Below are 21,175 nucleotides of genomic sequence, written 5' to 3'. Positions count from 1 at the left end.
GTACTGCGGCTCTCTGAGTGTGTCCTCTCAGTCCACAGCACTAGACGTGTTGCCAGCACTGACTTTGGCACTGTGTTTTGCCTTATTTACATTCGCCCTGCCCCGCTGCTCTCTGGCCCCTCTGCTGTGGGACCTGCCTGTGACCTTTGTGGCCTAAGGGCTGTAACCTTGGACACCTGGTGCTGGTGGTCCTCTCTTTGGCACCACTTACCTGCCCACAATCGACCTTTCCTTGGGTTTAGGTTGCATTTTTGCCTTTACCTCTGACAGGGCCTAAACACATCTGACTTGGACAACAGATACCATGTTATTGCCAGGTTATAATTGGTGGAATTCAGTATTCATTTATTATGCTGTCAACAACATCATATTCTACCATCTGCTCTGGGCTTTCACCACAGCTCATTATCTCTCCTTACAGCAGATTCAACACATGGACAACAAACCCAAGAACACGCAACTACTGTTGAAGAAATCTGAGCCACAGTATTTTCATTTTAATAAGGGACTTTACTCAATAATATGTACAGAAAACTGCTTTCATAAACAATTAAAGTGGAATTAAAGTTGTTGTTTTTTTCAGCTCATTACCACATGAGCCAAACAAAGAAAGGCAGCATGGTCCTTGCACACATCAGCCCAGTCACCAGAAGGTTTTTTTTTTTTGCATTGTAAATTTTTGAAAACCATGAATACATTACATTTGTACATTATTTTGTAGTGATTAAGATGTGGTTATGTTTAGGCACAAAAACCACTTGGTCATGATTCCAAAAACATCATGTTTCGGCTTTAAAAAAAAATGTTTAGTTGCACAAGAGCCTCTGGAAAAGCAAGGACAAGTCTGTAAAAAAACACCTAGGTTCCGTGGATCAAGCATCACAATGTGTTGGTGAAAAACACTCAGGTCTGGTTTCACAAACACCGGTGAAAACGTCGTGAAGGATTGCCCCAAAACAGTTGGTGTTGTTGTTTGTAGGTTTTTAGCAGTGCTGCAGACGTCTCATCTAGGTGACATGCCATCCATCATCCCCTTTACTTCCTGATAACAAAGGCAGCTTATATCCTCCTGAGACCTGAACTTTTGTTTTGTTTGCATTTTTAATTTCTCCTATCAATATGGGATAAATATACCCGAAAAGTATAAAAAAAACTAAACACTGTCAACGATAATTAAATCCAAATGTCCTCAAATGAACAACAATTAAGTCCCAACGTCCTAAAACAGTACTTCCTAATTAACAGCGTCTTGTTTTGTTACTGTTGCTAAAATTGATCAAATTTGTTGCCATATCAAACTGCAAACACTATTAATCATAAATAAACATGTTTCAACCGTAAAATGTGATCAGGTTTTGGACTTTGTCCACTTTTGTGTCGGGATCGGCTGCAGACTGACTTGGCAGAGATGGCTGCCATCTTGTTTTTACATGGATTAGTATACTGTGTTCTTATTACCACTAGATGGCACAAAAATGTGTCCACAAACAAGGACAACAGGTCTAAGTTAAGTAGAATGAAGTATAGGGTCAAGTAAACCCAAAATGTGAGGACAGAGGGTCTCGGGAGGATATATGACATCATTTCAGAAACACTGATGTGATTCGTATGAAACACGCAAATGTAATGTATTCATGGTTTACAGCAAAGAACAATGTAATGATTTTCCTCTGGCGACTGGGCTGCAGACATGATGACCAGCTGTCCTGTGTCCATGTGCAACAACACCTGTGCTGCTCAGCCTGCAGCCAACAGATGCAACCAACAGACGTACATCCTACATATTTTATCAACCACCATCTGGGGATGTAGAGTTACAGCAGTAAAAGCACCAGTATGTGTAATTGTATCTTGGCATTGAGCTTCTGTACCTCCTCATTTCAGTCTTTAATTCCAGTATGCACCAATAGAATGGTGAGCTGAGAAAAGTGCAACAACAAAATATCACTGATATTTGAATACATACACTCATGAACAGCTGCAGCACTGCAGCCTCCTTAATGCCTCCCATTCTTTTTATGTACCTCCACATTTCTCAAAAGCACCTGTTAAAATATTTAAAGTTATAAAATCCCTTGTGTAGTTTTGTGAGCTCTGTAGGTACGTTGTGTCTTTACTTGTTGGCTTTTCAGGGCATGAGGACATTCTTCTTCCCAACACTTCAGTGTCATTTTGTTGTTTTGGAGGAGTGAGCCATCACAACTCATATGTTTCCCTTGTTGTTTACAGAGTGGAGGGAGCCGCTCTTGGCAGTACTGTCACTAGTAGTTTGATCTGTAAGAGTCTCTTTGGTGCAGTGAAGACAGTACTCCTGATCTGATGGTTTATGTTCATTTCATCCAGTGTTTTTTCTTTTGTTTATGTTCCTTTATCCGTCTGCCCGCCTGTCAGGCTCCGTGTCCTCCTGACTATCTGCCTGTTTGACTGTGCGTCAGTAATATCTGTTGAGACTTTGAGTGACTGTACTGATGTCTGGTTGTCCGTTCATCCAGATCTCTCGGAGAATCCGTTCCCGCTCTTCTAGCCGCTGGGCCCGGTCCAGCTCTGACGATACACACAAAACACGCACACATGCACAAAGACAAGGGTTACAGCACGCCCATACACTGTCCATTCACATAACAATCAAATTTCACATCACTGACTTCTATTTTAAAGTATGAGTATGTGTGTGTATGTCTAGTGATAAACAGTCTGTGAGTGAATATGTATAAAGGTGCATTAACACATTGTATCTCTCAATGAGTCTATTACAACTTTTAAATACCTGTATAAAAATTTTTTACACAAAGATTAAAAATTGAATTATTCTTACTCACATCACAGTTCTAACTGTTCTGCTTTGCTTGTCTACGATACGATACGATACGATACGATATGATACGATACGATACGATACAATGCAATATGATACAGTATGATACAATGTGATGCGATACGATGCGATGCGATATGATATGAAACGATACAATGTTCTTCATTGGCCCCATAGGGAAATTTGCCTTGGACTCAGGAGCTGGACAAGTATTGCTGCCTTACAATAATAGTCCAGAAGAAAAGAAATGCATACACCATAAAAAAAACACAGTATACAGTACTGCACATCAGCCACTAATGTATTGCACATAACACCAGCACACAACAGAGCACCATAAGCAAAACACAACACAGCCCCTAAGTATCAAGCAACGTTATTTAAAATCTGATTAAAGTTGGCACAAATGAATTTTTAATATGATTCAATTTAAATTTGGACATCCTGTATCGTCTGTATGAAGGTAAAAGCTTGTACTCAGTGTGGAGGATGTGGGAAGAATCAGAATCAAAACTGCTTTATTAAGTTTTTTTACTGGTTTAAATCAATGATTCAGTTTGTTTTGGAGAGGAAGAGACCTCTGTGGATAATTTGGCTCCTAGTAAAAACTTCCCAAACAATAAATACTGAAGGAAATCTAACCATGAGAAGTTTTAGCTGGTTGCAGTCCTCACCTAGCCTGGAAATCCAGACCCAAATCTAGAAAGATTTAGGGTCTGGCCATGAGTAATGAAAATGGCCCAACTCGAAGGGCGGCACCAAGCATGCATTTGTAAATATCACTGCACTCAATTGGATAACACTACGACCAATCAGAACAATACACGGGGTGACGTATCCAGAGCTTAGCTACCAGCAGAGCTAACTGGTAGTTTAGACTCTTGCCGTATCCGGTCGGCAAAACAACAAAAACGTCCTTCTTGCAAAGGAAAGACTCAAGCGCCGTCTTCTGTTCCTCTTTTAGAGAAAAGGCCAAGTCTAACTCGTTCACTGTAGCGGCCAAAGCCGTTTCAAACAACTGACGTTAATCCGTAGCCATCTTGCAATGTTTACTGACTGGTTCCGGACTTTGTCGTCGCAGCACTGGCGTCATCTGTTTAGCTCGCCTCTGGCCTGCCTATATCAGATACACTGATGTGATTGGTGCAGCTCGGTTTCATGGGAATAGATAATGAGCATCATTACTGACTGCCAGAGTGACTCGCTGAGCAAATTCAAATTGTGCTCTAGCAAGAACTCTGGATTTCCAGGGTAGTCCTCACCACTATACTCCAATAAATCCTACCCACTGCTCCTTTAAGATATTTTATTTAAGTAAAGAAACCATACTATAAAAGATACTAAATTACATGTTAACATCATAAGGCAGCTGAATTGCCCCTGTCAGAGTATTGTGCTATAAGTTGTCGGTGAAGATTCTCAGTCATCCAGGTCATGGTAATCGTAAGTGCTATAGGCTATAGTCAGTGTGCTTCCTTTCCCTTTGCTTTCTTTCTGTCTTTTCTTTTTTGGAACCCTGATTTCCCTTTCTTGGGGAAGACAGAAAGACATAAGCAGCATAAGCAGTCACCCACTCGGCTCAAGTTTTTCAAACTAAAAATAGCCTATAGACTCCTTTCCCATTGCCAGTGGATCAGCGCTGTGTACATGGCTCTACAGCAGATGAATATGCCTTTCTGCCTATGAAAGCCAATGAAAATGTTACAGTGGTTACTTGTTATTATTTATCTCTCAAACTTGGTGCTGACTAAGTTGGATCAATGTGTGAATGCTGCTTGGGTGGAGACGGACATTATTTGGGGTGGTGTCTCATTGCATCTCGTCGGTAAAGGAGCTAAAATTAGCGCGTTCACTCCTGTGTTGTGTTCCCATCAATGCTAATCAGAGCCGGAGGGGACAAATAGTCATTTGACCTGGGTGTGAATGTCGATTTAAACCTTTACCATTGCATTAAAAAAAAAAAAAAAACAGGTGTTAGTGGGTTTTTGTGCAGTGGGAAAGGGGCTTAAGTTTAGAAACAAGTCCCCGTGCAAAGGTGGACTAAACCATTTTGTGCCTTCAAGAGGTGGGAGGGGCCCTTAGAGAGCTTCGACTATTTCTTTTTTTACAGAATTTAGTTTTTTAACCAATTTGTTCAGCCAATTTTAATTCATTTACGGCACTGATTATTTTTTTAATAAAAAACTACAAACAAAACCAAACTTTTCAATCCAGGCATTTTGAGGGGCCGCCTTTCCATTCAGGCCCTGGGTAATTAGTCCCACTTTTCCTCCGACTACGACACCCCTGTATATTTGTAGAGTAGTAATAGTAGAAGTGTAAACTAACATAAAATTGAAATACTCAAGTACAAGTACCTTAAAATTGTACTACAGTAATGTGGTTAAGTTATCACATGTGCTACCTACATGATATACTGACGACTGTTTGAGTGTTTGGATTTAATGGTCTTCATATGACGCATGATTCTTCATATGTGTGTGTCTGTTAGAGATACCCTCGGCTGATGTGAACATGCTGGCATGCAGCAGAGCTCTCTCGAAGCGTCTGCGTCTCCGTGCCGACAGGTCAGACGTATCATCCCAGTCCTCTGATTCACTGTCCCCAGTGGGCCCCGTCCCTCCAGCGGCAACAACAGCAGTGTTGTCTGGATTACTGTCAGTGGCCTGATGGAGGGGACAGCCGTGATGGCGACGGTGATGATGCCTGTTCCTGTGGCGACTGTGAGGATGCTTACTGTTGCCATAGTGACAGTCTGCTCGACAGTGTATCTGGAAGACGATGGCGCAGAGTGTGACAAGGAGGCCGACACAGACACCGCCCAGAAACACCAAGGCAGTCCTCTCAGGTTGGTCTATGAGAGAGAGGAGGATTAAAGAAATGCAGAAAAGTTTTCAGTTAATCAAAATGTTGAACACAGTCACAGATCCTCTCCACCCAAAAATGTGTTTTTAAGTCTCCTAAAGTGTCTGACCTTGACTATACTGACTTGTATCAGTGTAAAGTTTGTCACTAGAGAGATGTTTTCGCATTCCCCTACTGAGGGGGGCAATGCTGTGCACTGCTTTAAAATCTGAGATTCAAACGTAAAGTGGACAGCTAGATTAGGTGCTCACTAATTCAAAAGCCAATTGCTGTCTGTTACAGGAAACACACATCGACAGAAGAGCAGACTTCAACACAACACCAGCAAAGAAACCTGAAACCTCCATTACAGTGCGCACTTGTCAGTACAGAGAGCAGAGTTAGCATTAGCATAGCGAAAGTTTTGAGATGCCATGCCATTGTTTCGACGGCTTAAAATTCCCAAACCCCATTTGTCCAGAAAATGTCCCACTGAACCGAAAGCCCATTTCTCCAACAGCTCATTATCCCAAACGCCCATTGCTCGGAAGTGCCGTTTCTCCAAAATACACACACTCTACAGTTAGTTTAAGTTTCCTGACCTTTGGAAGCATTTCTCAGCAGCACTCAAGCCACCGTGGGTGTTTTCCACTGACCTGTCCCTGCTTTTCCAGCGACTTTTGTGCCATCAAACATGGGTGTTTTAAGCCAAACAATTATCTTTTCCTAATCATAACTAAGTTGTTTTTGCCCTAAATGTAACCACACATTCACCATAGTCTTGTTGAGAAATATAACGTATCTGTGGAAACATGCATATGTAAATGTAATGTAAGTTTCAATATATCAGATCTGATTAAATCATTGTCCTCTTATCTGAGAACAAGTGTTAGCTAAAACAAGAAATGTATTTAACAGGGGTCCATGTGCTAGTCAAGGAAATATCTTGTCCATAAACTGTGGTCCATGGCCCCACAGGGGTCCTTTAGGAAATCCATGGGGTCCCCAGAATGACGAGGGCTGCTACTCCCTCATTTCATTGATCTTATAACACAACAAGAGCATAATGATGACGACAGTGTGATCACACATTGTCACAAATGGCAGTTTTGCTGATTGGACCTACCTGCAATGAAGGTGTAAGCTGCCAGTATGTTGCTAAGTAATGCCATCTCCTGGGAGACCACCTTCACCTCCATAGTTGGAGTTCCTGTCGGGGGAGTGCTCATGATTGCGCAGCTAGTTGAGCTTATTCTATCGTCCTGCAGATGTCAGTGGAGTTCATACTTCATGGCTCCCCTGGATTGTTAGGAGGGGGGCAAGAGGTCAGAAGTAAAAAATGATAGGGGTTAAAAACAAGGAGAAAGAGGAAGGAGGGTGAGAGGGAGCACAAGGGAGAAGCATGAGGGACAGTTTTTTTTCTACAAATCATCATATCTTTAAAGGATCATATTGTGCTCATTTTCAGGTTCATACTTGTATTTGGGGATTCATCTAGATCATGTTTACCTGCCTTCATTTAAAAAAACAACATATCTGTCTGAATGTACCTGTATTCTCCTTCTGTCTGAAAACACTCAGTTTTAGCACCTGTCTCGTTAAGCCCCCCATGCCGAAATAGCCCAGTCCACTCTGATTGGTCAGTGTTTCCAGGTCTTCCACATCTGCACTCTTTGCATGTCTAATTTGTTATTGCAGTCAGAGAATGACTGTAATGGCACTGTAACAGCACTTTCTACTTTCACATAGTATAGTGTGACATCACAACTTCACAGAAGTCATTTAAAGGCACAGTGTCTGAAGACAGACAGCGCATTTCTCTGTCAACATGTTTTCATCCCAGCTCCTCAAATACTGTCACTTTGTCAGGCGAACTACACATCAAAATATGGCATGCTAATTAGCCTCCTGTGTCAGTTTGGACGTTCAGGAATACCCTGCCAATTAACGCTTGTCACATGCATTGTGTCTTTTCAAAATACACTTCTGTTTTCACAGGAAGTGTACAGCTTCTGCTCATTAGATACATACAGTCTCTTTTCAAAATAAACTTACAACATAGGTAAAACACATAGTTAGGTTTAAGCAACAAAAGTCTGTGGTTAGGTTTTGAAAAAACAATCATGGTTTTTAAAATGGCTCGACTTTTGGTTTCACAAAACAAACAGTGGGCTCCCTACTTTGAAATTAAAAAAAAGACATGCAAATTTGATTTATTACAAAATGGGACCTTTAAGTTCAATTAATAATATATAGATTAATGCAGATAATCTAAAAGCATGAATCTCACTCCTCTTCTACCTGTAGATCTCCATCCAAAGCTTTAAAATAAACCAATAAAACTGATTTGCATTAACAGTGAGTTATGGCAGTTCACCCTGTTACTGTGTATGACCTGCCATAGTAACTGTTTATTTCTACATTCTTTACCTTGTTTGATATGTAAATTGACCTTTTTCAATGAAATGATAGTGATCCTGTTATTCTGCAGAGGTTTTTGAAGCCCTGTGATTCAGGACTCACAGTCGGTGTTATTATGTGATCTGACCGTGCTCATTAAAATGATTCGAATTCAGACTGTGTTGAAATATCAAAGTGAGTTTAAAAAAATATGCTCTTGTAAAAAAAGGTATCACCAATCATTTCTATTTATCCAGAACTGAAACTTGTCTCATACGAAGAGATGAGGTAATTGTATAATTATAATACTTTGGAAACTTGGATGCCTTACACCCTAATCTATATGTCTTCTCATACCTTTCCCCTAGCTATAAACAAGCCTGAGCTGTTTGCCTGCAGGGTTTAAGAGAAAAGGCAACAAAGGAATCAAACTAAGGGGCTTTCCCCTGCAGTCACATGCCAATATTTAGATTTAAGATTGCACACATACTTTACTGCACTCATGCATGACAGAACAAATACAACAGTAAACAGACACAAACACAGCATTCTGTGCAGAGGAAAATTACACAGAGTTAAATACATCAAGTTGAGGAGGGTGTCTGGAAGAAGAGGGAAATGAAAATAGACAAAACAAGATTGCAAAATGAGCTGTGAAGTACATTACACAAAAATAAAGAAAGAGGCAGAACTGAGATAAAGACTGATGTCTGATACACAAGGAGAGTAGTTATTCTTTATTGGTATATCTATCATGGCTTGATACCCCATCTGAACTGCACACACACGCACACACTGTGCATTTCAGAGACAGACTGTATACACTTTTTCTTGCACTGTGAGATGTTAACATTTACACTCAAATCCAACTTTTATATTGTTGTGTATGGTTATTCATCTTGAACAATATAAAGGATTATAAGAGGCCCTACCCAATCAGTGACACACCAGTCCCTTTTACACTGCCTGTTCAAGGTGGGAATATCACACCACTATGCCACCTCGCCATGCTGTATGAAGGTACGATCGTGTAATGAGGGTCAGAGTGGTCTCGCCTTTAAGCCACCACAGGAGATAGTAACAGCACCAAAATGGTGTCTGTATAAACAGGACAGCCTGCAAGATAGGGTCATGGGTGGCACGGGTGTGACGTTTTGCCTATTTGTCAAGAGTGCAACCCACTGCAGGAGACATAAAAAGTAGCTGTTAGCAATTAGCAGCTAACTCAAAGAAGGAGAAGAGTGGGCGTAAATGTCAGCAAAGTGGAAAAACAATGAAGTCCATGTGGTCCTTACCGTCCGAGCTGAGGATGAAATAAGCAGCCATGTAACAGAGACAGTGACTGATTGTTATTGTTTATAAAGTGCTGATGACACATATGTTATATGTCACGCAAGAGGCTGACACTGTTGTGTTACATGTAACACCCATCAGGCCTTTTTTGATTCAGCAAAGCTGCGATGCAGCGTATAATCAAACACTAGAGCGGGATGATGCCGCTATTGTTTGGTTCTATGTAAAAATGCAAAGGTGGCATAAATAAGGGACTTTGTAGCAGCCCTATAGCACTATCTCTGTGTAAAAAGGGCTATAGTCTGCTCCTAATACCTACTCACTCCCACAAACATCGGACAGTAACTGACGCATCAGGCATTCAGGAGTTAAACTTCGTTCTCCTCTCCTCCTGTGTGAGACTTACCCGTACCCTACAAAGTACTTCCTCAGATCCCTTTGAGCAAACCTAGATGATCTACCTGTCTGCCATGTGTGACAGATGCTCTCAGGCATCAGCAGACCTGAATCACAGGAGGTCTTTTTTTAATGTCATATTTTAGATATTGAAACTGACTGTGGACCCACTGCCCCAGATCGGTATCTCTTTTCTGAAATGCAAAACAGCTGAAAAGAATTACAAACAGTGACATGGTGGTGAAGATTCTCAGTCATCCAGGTCATGGTAATCTAAAGTGCTATATCGTAGGCAACTGGACCTCCTTGGGTTTCTTCAGTTTGAACTGTTAGATCGAACTCTTAGATTAGAGGTGAAACATCTTCGAGAAACTCAAGCAAGCCCAGCGGCCTACGATATAGCGCTTAGTATCTCAACCACTGACAGCCTCGCATATCTCAGTTTGTAACAATGCAATCTTTTGTGCACAATTTGGGCCATTACCGTGTTCCAATCAGATATATCTTGTGCAAACAAAATCACAACTTCTGCACAGGAGATGATTCATTTGTTTGCACAACATAAAAAAAAATCACCTTTCAGGACTTTAGTTTAGTTTTAGGTAACAATAATAACAGGCAGATGTAACTCAAGTCAAGGCAGAGTAGTTGGTCACCAGTCTGTCTCTGGAGTGAACCACTAGGGGGCGACATACAGCCATCAGCCCACTTCCTCTCTGTAGGTTGTAAATATAGAATCAGTCAGATCATCATGTACAGTAGCTGACCTTGCTGGTGGACACAGACACGCTCACACTGGCACATCATAGATGTGATGTTACTGTCATAGACCAGCTGGTGTCACAAACTGAGCGAAGTCTTGAGTGAAAACAAATATTTTACCAGATTAACCCTTTACCACACTGTTTAAGGGTTTTAGAGTTTTGCGCTGTAGTTTTTACCCTCTTTAGTAACTATAAAATCCATAAAATCACAAAAAGGCATTGACTATGAATCAGTTTCTGTAGACTCCAGCACGTTGACTTCATTGAATAGTCTATGAGGTGAAAGTGTGGACTTAAAATCAAGCATATTTCAGCTGTCTCGTTCAGCTCTCATTCAGCTGTGTTGAGCCAAAAATGATATATGGATGTAATATACATTTGCCATGAGCCTGAACGTGTTATGAGTTTGTTTACGGGATAAGTATAGAGTATATCAACCAATGTGACATACCTTGCTCACAGTAGTTTGGCAATGTAGCGTAGCGATAGAAAACAAATACTGTATTGTGTCTAGACATGCGGCCTCACACCCAGACTGGAACTCCCCCATACACACTCAGAATTACATTGTGTGTGTGTGTGTGTGTGTGTGTGTTACTTATTGATGGCTCAGATACTAAATATAGAGTATCTTTAATTCCTTAGGCCCAGACTGTGTGGTGGCAGACAGAGATCAGGAGAGACGTCAGAGGGGAAGTGGGTATAAGGAGTAACAGAGCTGAAGTCCTGGAGAGGATCCAGGAGGATCCTTCCTTCTCAGCATGGAGAGGAGGACCGGGAGGGAAACAAGATGAGTGAGGAAAGAGAGGAGACTCCACTGTGTCTGCATTTCTTTCTCAACTTCCTCTTTAACCTGATCTGCTGTAAGCTTATGGCTCCACAGTCTGAGAGACTTTAATGAAAAAGGTCTGATTGTGTTTTTAGCTTATGGAACGCTTAACTTAAATTCTATTATTATTCTAAAGGAAATTTGACCTACAGCAGGCACCAAGACACAAAAAATACACAAAGAACAACATCAGATATAAATACAAAAATACTTGAAGTCCTCAGCTCAAGTGAAAACAAATATACAGCTACCACACTGAACCAGACACTGAAATGGTTTGTAAACAGCACAGTAAATGAATCGTCAAGTCAAGTTAAGTGCTGTGCAGTGGCAATATATTCACAGCTGTTGTGACATGAGACTGTGAGACTGCTCTTAATAAATCCCTTAGCACTGACCTATTGCTTAAATGTGCACATTTAAAAGATTGTAATTTCAATACTTGCTCAATGATGAATATATTGACATGTCTCTGAAAATCCCCTCACAGCTTTCACAGCTGGTAGTTTGTGGAAAAGACCTTAGCATCATCATCAGTGACCTATATCCTTAAATATGTACATTTCAAGGATGTGATTTCAATTGCTGGCTCATTTGTGAATATATTGATGTTGAATCACGTCGTGTGTCTGTGACATCCTGTCATAACTTTTAAAAGAAAACTTCATTTATTTATTTTACAAACTGACATATGTGACATGTGTAGGGGCTGCCACTCTCTTTAATGGGAGTGGTTTGAGATTTCATGTTAAAATGCTCAACATTTCAACAGATATAAACATGTTTACAGCCTGGTACAAAAAACTTTTGGTCTCTATAGCTAATTTCAACATTCTTGAAAACTGTAAATGGGCGAATTTTGAAATAATTTTCCCATTTACAGTTTTTTTTTCTGTCTGCCTACAGTGTCCTCAGCTCCTAAGTCAGATCCACCCCTCACTCCTTCACAGCACCAGCCTCTCATGAAATTTTGTCACTTCTATCTCCAAAGAAACAAAATGGTACACTGGTAGAAAATGAACAACAGTAAAGCTACCCTAGAGAGAAATCGATAAGCCTAAAGCTACTTAGAAAGAGTTGTTCAAAGTAAAAAACAATCAAACTGACAATGTACATGTGATCCAACATTTTAAGAGTACATAATAAAAAGGAGTAATATGTCAGCAAAAAATGCACTTAGTTGAGTTTATTGTATTCATGGTTTCATGGTAAAGTACAGTGTCAGTTTTGGTTTGGTATACAGTGTCCATCAGTCAGACACCTGCCTCCAGGAACTAGAATGAATGGAGGGTTTGCACTAAGCAGGATCCCTCAGTTAGCCAGGTAACTTATGAAATAGCTTGCAACCGCTTCTCTCAATATTTGTTAATGAATAGCAGTCATCATGGTGGCATGGTGGTGCAGTGACCCTGGTTCGAACCCAGGGTGGGGGGGTTCCAACCGCGGAATTTGCATGTTCTCCTCGTGTCCTCATGTTTTTTTTTCCAGGTACTCCAGCGTAGTACTTCACGTAGGTGTGAATGTGAGTGTGAATGGTTGTCTGTCTTTATGTGTCAGCCCTGTGATAGTCTGGTGACCTGTCCAGGGTGTACCCTGCCTTTCGCCCAATGTCAGCTGGGATAGGCTCCAGCAGCTACAGTAAATGCATGAATGAATAGCAATCTTCAATAGTAGTAACTAACTGTGGTCAAAAGGGGTAGAGAAGAGCAATGGTAAAATGGAAATTTAAAAAATCTGTCCTTTCCTTTTATGGCACAAAATTGTTTGTAGTTTTTGTAGTTAACTACACAAAAATGGCAAAAAAGTAAATTAACTACTGGAATCAGTGTGCAGATATGACTGTAGCTGAACTACCAGCAAGCTACTGCAAAATGTAGTTAAACTATGAGTTCATTACATGTAGTTACTCCCTAACACTTCCTACTAGGTAGTTTCCAGATTAAACTATCTGATTTTGACTTTGCATTCTGTGGTTTGACTGAATTTTACTGCTCCAGAAACAAACCCGTCAACATCATCTTGTCCAGCAATTAAAAGCTGGACAAGATGATTTTGCTTAACAGCGCTAATGCAAATAAGCAGCTATCACTCAGTGTAGTTAGTCTTGTGTCACAGTCTCAGATAACAGTGTTTATATTATCATCACTCACTGAGTTCACCAACACTCAAATCCTGCAAACATTTACAACCCCCTCTAAGCATTTTCAAAGATAAATGAGAGTCTGTGTCTTAAATAACTTTTATTCTCCTTATCTGAGAAGTTGTAACACTTGAGTTAAGCAATATCTGCACATATAAGTGACACTTTAAATCTGTGAACTGTGCTTGAAGCATATAATTACTCCAAAAATGTGCGAAGCCCCTCGGCTACACTAACATTCTTCACTAACATCTCATAAGGTTCTCGTCCAAAACTTTTGCATATCTTCTTCCAAATAAAATGAAGCTCTACAGATGAGCGTGTTAATCCGGTTATGGAAATACAAACCCAGAGTGCAGCGGGGTTAAAAGGACACAGACATTGATTTTCTCCTTTTGTAGAGCTTTTTTAATTTCATGAGCCTGTTATGATTTCCCCTGCTGACAGCTTTAAACACATCTCATTACATGTTGATGTGTTTTCATTGGGTGTTTATGAGATTTTTTCCCTGCTAAACCTTTTATTAATGATCACAAACAGGCCTAATCACTTCATGAAGATAGACCAGACCTCACGACAAACAACTGTAAATGTATCGTGCCATGAAAAGAAGATCTTTAAAAACGAACAGTGAAGACTGAAGAAGAAGAGGCCAAACCTGCGTGTGATACTGTCATGCCATGAGGCTGTAAAGGCACGGCAGAAGTTTAAACTTGAACAAATAAAAAATGGATGATGCTCTCAGAGACTATCAAACTGGCCTAATTTTTGCAGATGTTTTCTGCTGTAAAAGCTCTGAAACACAAGGCGCAGCACTCTTGACCCTTTAGTGAACACTGGGATCACACTGAGGAACAAATCTGCATGTCCCCTGTCACATCTGTGAAAACATGTGCCCAGTAAAATGCATTTATGTCTCATCATTACCATAAAAACATACCTCAGGCCTGTAATTATGTTGCAAAACTAACAAAACAGTCAAAAGGCGACGCAGCAAGTGCAGGAGGAAACAACACGACAACAGATCGCATGACATTGCAGTGAAACATAACACAAGCGAACACAACACAACCTCGGAGCAGTTCTAAATCCACCGACTGTCAGGGTCATTTTGTGATGTTGTGTGTAAATGCTGCAGGACGTGACTGCCCTTCTCTCTCCTGTTCTTGCTCTTACTCTCTCTTTCTGACTGTTGGATTTGTCATTTTGGGTTACTGTTTGTAACAGCAAAAAGCATGTCACCATGCCATCACAAGTAATTCATAGTTTAGTGTATTACAGGCACACTTTTTTTTATTTAGGATTTCTTGACTCAAAAATTAAAGACTGCTGTGCTTCATAATTGCATCTATGCAACATTTATGAACAAGTACAAGCAGAGAAAGAACAATATCAGTGTCTCAACAGGTAAGTGTAGAGACAGCTCACGCCATAATTTACTATCAGGCAGCTGAGCATCAGTTATGTAAAGACATTAGTATAAGAGTCTTGGCCTGCAGCCACAGCCACTCTGATGTGCAACAGTCTAGACAACAGGAGCTGTTTACACTGACGATCAGACAACACATAAGTGGATTTCTCTCAGTTTATCTCACTCACTCTATTCATTTATGTGACTCAAAAGATATTTAAGAAAATAAATCTGTTTTTTATTAGATGAGAGTTAAAAGTATGATGAGAAAATGGATACCACTTTCATGTCTGTATGGTAAATATGAAGCTACCAACAGCAGCCAGTTAGCTTAGCTTAGCATAAAGACTGGAAACAGAGGAAACCGTTAGCCTGGCTCTGTCCAAAGATAACATAACAAACATGTTATATCTAATTTGTTTAATCTGTATAAGAGCTTAAGTGTAAAAACAACAATTTGCCTGTTTAGGAGGGTTACATTATGAACGATGTCTTGGCCAGGTGGACCAGCAGCTTCCTGATGTCTCAGCTGGTAACCTGGCAACAGGTCATTGTCAAGACACAGACCAAATTACAGTGTTTGTTTGCAATAACTCCCAGGAAAAAAACGCTTGGGTCATGTAGGCCTACATGAAATGAAACAGCGCTGAGCAAACACTGCCCTAATTGGTCTGTTTTTAGCTACCTAATCATTATCAGTTTAATTTTTACACTATATTTTCAATATTTTTACCACTTACACTGATATTGATTTATTTTATGTTTTTTTGTATGTGGTTGAAAGACGTTTTGCTGCAGGCTCCGTCCACAGCAGTACATTTTTTCAGCATCTGTGCCAGAAGATTTGGTTTATGAAAGACGCTAGCAAAGCAAACAATACATAAAATAAGCATGGCAGAAATGTCAGATAGGTTGGACCAGCATGTTTACCTTACAGTAACGGCTGACAACAACAAAACAATGACAACAAAAAATAAACAAGTTTGCTGATTTCACATTTGATAGTGTAAGGTCATGGTGATTCGGTCTATAGCCCAGCCATGACCTGTTGTTTGTTTAAACTGCTTTAGAGAGATGTTGATTTTTCTATATATGCATTTGGGGGACATACCTATGTTCCCTGGGTCCTGTGTTCTTAAACTAATGTTTTAATGGTAAGGGATATTTTTACATTTCAATCTCCAAAAAAATGAAGGAATATTAATGTTTCCATTGCAATTTAAATGGCAAAAATCCATTCAGCCACTGTGGAGATATTAATGTCTGAAGAAAATAAGATAACTCTCTGGACAGCAAATTTGAAGGAACATAATCTCTTCAAACATTTCCTGCATACGTAAGCAGAATGTGTAGGCAACGTTACAAGATTTTGGTATCTGAAGTGTTCTGGTTTCTGTTTGTAGTCTGATTGTAGTTCAAGCAGTATTGACCAATCATGTTTGAACAGCAGGTAGACATTCTGTGTGGAGAGGTGAAATATGATGTGGTCTCAGAACCCATCTGCTCTCATCTGATGACGAGTTAGTTTTATTAAGTTTAAGTTTATTTACTTTTATTAATCCCCTGAGGGGAAATTCAATGTTTTCACTCTTGCTTGTCAATTACATACAGGTCTGAAAGACACACACATGCACAAACAGGACCTATACATGAACAAAGTGGAGAGATCTCAGTGAGGGGGCTGCCCTTTGGTCAGGCGCCCCGAGCGGTTGGGGGGTTCAGTGCCTTGCTCAAGGGCACCTCGGCACCCAGGAGGTGAACTGGCACCTCTCCAGCCACCAGTCCACGCTCCATATTTTGGTCCAGACGGGGACTCGAACACGCGACCCTCGGGTTCCCAACCCAAGTCCCTATGGACTGAGCTACTGTCACCCCACATTAGCTTTTTAAAATTTATCTGCATACATTTAACTATAGAGATTAGCAGTATTGATTGGCACACAGAGCAGGAAGTGGCTTGGATATCCGCTAGCTACAACAGGGGCACATTGACTTTAAAGTGGTGTGCACCGTTTTGCTACAGTGTCTGGGTTGGACGACGTGTGTTCCTCAAGACGGTGTAAAACAGGCTTTAAGGTACAGGATCTCTAATGTGGTGGGTGCGTCAGGGGTGTTACCCAATCAGCAGTGACCTGTATGCAAATAAATCTTTAGTAGATCTTTATTGATTATACTTACAATTTGTGTTTGTATTTCTTTCTTACTTTGCCAGTGTAAATGTTTTCTGTGCCAATAAAGCGCCTTTGAATTGAACTAAATTAAACCCTGCCGTATTAAAAGGCAGTGCGCCTGCGTAACAGAACAGGGTATTCAACGCACCAGTGTTTCTGTTTGAATAAACATTTTGCTACATTTTATCGGTGCTGAACGCAGCCTAGATCAGCCCGAAATATCAGCCCTTGCACCCAGAGGCTTTATCGTCGTGACTCTGATCGCTGATGCGCTCCAAGATTGCAAGTAGTATGACATCAGCAGGGTACAATCTGTACAGTAGACGAGTGATTTTCAACATCTGACCCAGAGAAACATAAATTTGGTGAGAACATAAAACCTTCTGAAAGGCGTCGTTAATGTGTCACATTAAGAGGATATTACTCTGGGGAACACTGGACCCTGGGAACATACACTCCCGTCATTTGGAGGCTGTATTTTATGCACTGTTGTATTAGACTGCATAGTTTTAGATGTCGGTACCTAAGTAACTGTGTGGATAAGATGATAATTAGTGAGCTTTAGAGGAGTTAGTAGGTGTTATCTATGAACAGATCCAGGCTAGTTGTTTCCATGTTTCCAGTCTTTATGCTAAGCTAAGCTACCTGCTACCATGAATTCCCTGCAGTAAGGGTTACGATTACACTTTCCAAAATAAGGGACTATTCTTTTAAACATGGTTCAATCTACAGGAAGCACTGAATGCATCAGGTCTATTGCAACAGGTCAGTTCAGATAATTAAAAAAAGGTTCCGCAGATAATGACATGAGAGCAGCTTTCTTGGTGCCTATTAAATCATCCAATGTGTTTATATTGCTTCATGACCAACGTCTAGATCCAACATGCCAACAGTACAAAGATACTTTTCCTTCCTCCTTCACTGATCTTCCTCTTACTTTTCCTGTGTGTCTGTGCAGCCTGCCCTAATTCTCATGTGGCACAATAGCTCTTTGTTTCTCTCCATGTGGTTAAGATGACTATATGGTTCTTATGCCTGCTTCAGCCGAGCTCATACACACACAGGAGATACACATACACACTTCACACACACCGTCCACGTGCGCTCATCACACTTTAAGCGTATTTCTCCCTCTGTGTGCATGTGTAATACTAATGCAATGTGACACTGGCCTTTCCCTGTGCTGCTGCACAGTTACTATCTAACATGACCTGCAGAGAGAGCAGGCAGAGAGATACAGTATGTACGCAGAATTGGAAAAGATAAAATAAGACAGACAGAGAGAATAAGAGCAGGAGAGAGTAGAGATAGTCGAGACGGAGACAGAGTAATGTGTAGAGGTGATCCAGAGGCTCCCTACAGCGTACTACACTTGACATCATCAACATGACTGTGATCATCAAAAGAGACAGAAAGTATCAGCAGCAGCATCAACATGTGCAGCTCTCGCCTCATGCACATGCAAACACACTGTTTATACTTACATTTCATTAATGCCAGGATCCCATCTGGAGTGTGTTTACACCTCTCCCCTCCTCTCCTCTCCTCTTCCTTTCCTCCCCTTCCTCCTCCTCTCCTTCCTCCTCCTCTCTGCTCTGGTCTTCTCCTCTCTCTGCTCTGTACTCCTCTACTCTCTCCTCCCCTCTCCTACTATCTCCTGTCCGCTCTCCACTTTTCCCTCAAAGAAGAAGAAAAAAAACAGTATAATTATATGAATAAATCGCCTGCATCCTCCTCCCCCAGTTGTCAGACAGGCCCACGTACACAAGCCCTCCTCTCCTCTTCACTTTCTTACGCTGATACAAATTAAAATTTTCAGTCATTCTTTCCTTCAGCTCTTCCTCTGAGGCAGAGGCAGCAGGGGGGATGTTGCTCCAATTGTTTTGCAGAGTGGAGTTTTCCGATATTCCATTTTAGTTTTTCCAGGTTATTTTCCAGACAGAGAGACAGAGGTCAGGTCCTCAGGGCAGAAATGTGACATGAAAGACCCGACAGGTCGGCCAAATCCCTCTCTTCTTCTCTCTCTGCCAAACATCTGCATCCCTCTCTCCCTCTCCCTCTCCCTCACACACACACTTTAACAGGAACACACACACACAGTCACTCTCATGCACTTAGTTGTAAATGCAGAGTCGCAGCCTCTGCCTTCCTGGTTTCTCTCTCTTTCGTTCATGCAGAATGCTCAACAGCAGGAGGAGAGAGGGAGGAACAGAGTGACATAATGCCTTACAAAAAAATAGCATGTCAAATTCAGATTTTGAAGTCTGAAGATGAAAATATATGTCATGTGTAATGCTGAAAAACCACATGTCAGATACCTGAAAATAATGTTAATTTATCACATGTGAAATGGTGTCAAACATGTAGTCGTAGTAATAAATATCATTTATACAAAGTGCTTCACACTCAACAAATATTAAAAACAAAGATACAGGAATAAAATCAACATTACAGACACTGGTGAAACAAATGTAATATGTGCAGAGGGGACAATGAAAAGTAATCAGTCAGAGAAAAAGAGAGTATTGTTATGGGGATTAATTCAGCTGTGTTGTTGTCTGTGTTCAGACCTCATAAATGTGTGTGTGTGTTTGCATATCTTTGAGTGTGTATGCACTTGACTGAATTTCACGGAAATACGGGAATGATGCTTCAGAGCTAAATCAACAATTTTCTAAAAATAACTTTATATCAGATACCGTTTATGAAATTTTTATCAGCCAACCTGTCATGTTGGCAGGTTATTTTCGTGCTGATGTTACGTAACAGGAAACGCCTGAGAAACCCTCCTGCTGCTGGTCGGAGGCTGACTGAGTTATCCAGGGCAACAGCTCTTAACAGGTATATGAAGGGGAAAAAAAAACAAAAAACTTTGCTTTTAGGTAGAGTATGTGTTACTGCTTTTATCCCTGTCAGCTCTGGATACAAAGAGCACAGCTGGAGGAGCAACCTGGGTTTTGACTTGCTTTTGTAGAAGTTATTAGAGAAGTCAGTCATTAACTGTTTATACAATATTTAATTTCACTCAAAAGCATTACTGCATGTGCTTTTGTCAATCTGGAATCTCAGCACATTTTAGCTGATTTCTCTCAACAGATTGCATAATTACTGGCAAGAGAACATTAAAAGACATTACAGTAATTCCTTTATGGTTGTTAAGATCTTAATTATGCCCCACATGGGCAGAAGACTGAGGAAGAAAACAAACATCTTTATTGTCTCGCCTCCACACTGTGAGAGGGTTATTGTACTGTGGAACAAAATAATGGAGAAATTCATGAGAAATAGTCAAAGATCGTCTGCAAATAGTCTACAGAATCAATATTGTCGCTCTTCTTCCTCAGTCCTCTCCTCATCCTCCCGATCTCTTTTTACCTTCATCATCTGCCCCAGCTCCACCCTCTGTCTCTATCACACTGTCTGTCTTTCTGGAGGATTATTAATGTGCGCCTCCTCCTGTACTGCCTTAATATGAACATTCAGCACATTCAATGCATCAAAATATTGTTGCCTTGTTTTCAAACTGTATGGTTTGACTCAAATGAACAATGACAGCAATATAGTCCACGATGATCAGCGCTAAAATCAACCTGCGTAATTGTCCCTCCATTGTGACATTAGAAAGTGTTGCATTTATCTTGCAAGTGTAGGCACTTCAACGTCTTGTTTACTTCCTGGATTTTTACCGCATGGAAATTCTAACCAATCAAGAGCAGTTTTCTCACACAAGGCATTTTATCTGGTCCTCTTGTAAATGCTGCCGTAAGAACACGAACCAACTCTAGGCAATTATGCAACTGTGTAACAAAATTAGTTCCTGATTCAGACCAAAGAAACAACTCTAGGTCTGAAAGCACCCTGAGTATATTTGAAATGCCCACCTTGGTACTGTAGAGGTGGAGTTTTGTGAGCAGCTGGGTGGGACTCAGACTGGAAGATGGAAGATCTTTTTTCCAGTCTAAACAAGAGGCTGTGTGGCGCCCAGTAGCTTAGTGGATAGAGCAGGCGTCCCATGTACAAAGGCAATATCCATGCTGCAGCAGCCACAAGCTCAGTTCCAACTTGTGGCCCTTTGCTGCATGTCATCCCCTCTCTTTCAAAAAGCCAAAAAA

The 21,175-nt window shown here is 40.8% G+C and overlaps 1 protein-coding gene across 1 annotated transcript; it reads right to left on the bottom strand.

Annotated features, from left to right (window-relative positions):
* Positions 1-387: 387 nt before the first annotated feature.
* On the bottom strand, positions 388-19,241 carry eva1ab (eva-1 homolog A, regulator of programmed cell death b). The gene is made up of 4 exons (XM_033619195.2): positions 18,548-19,241; positions 6,786-6,958; positions 5,313-5,669; positions 388-2,544 (listed from the first exon to the last, which is right to left on the bottom strand). The coding sequence occupies exons 2-4, from the start codon at positions 6,886-6,888 to the stop codon at positions 2,432-2,434; spliced, it is 573 nt and encodes a 190-aa protein (XP_033475086.1). The 5' UTR covers positions 6,889-6,958; positions 18,548-19,241; the 3' UTR covers positions 388-2,431.
* Between the last annotated feature and the right edge of the window lie 1,934 nt (positions 19,242-21,175).

The sequence above is a fragment of the Epinephelus lanceolatus genome, chromosome 2 (genome assembly GCF_041903045.1).
Source record: "Epinephelus lanceolatus isolate andai-2023 chromosome 2, ASM4190304v1, whole genome shotgun sequence".
Taxonomy (NCBI): domain Eukaryota; kingdom Metazoa; phylum Chordata; class Actinopteri; order Perciformes; family Serranidae; genus Epinephelus; species Epinephelus lanceolatus.
Note: the sequence above shows the minus strand (reverse complement) of the source record. Positions and strands in the feature narration are given on the sequence as shown.

What these genes read in the sequence shown, in the direction of transcription:
- eva1ab (XM_033619195.2), bottom strand. Translation starts at nt 6,888, where the DNA reads ATGAGCACTCCCCCGACAGGAACTCCAACTATGGAGGTGAAGGTGGTC. An exon ending in AGCTTACACCTTCATTGCAG is followed by an intron (nt 5,670 to 6,785) that starts GTAGGTCCAATC and finishes TCTCTCTCATAG; the next exon opens with ACCAACCTGAGAGGACTGCC. An exon ending in CATGTTCACATCAGCCGAGG is followed by an intron (nt 2,545 to 5,312) that starts GTATCTCTAACA and finishes GTGTATCGTCAG; the next exon opens with AGCTGGACCGGGCCCAGCGG.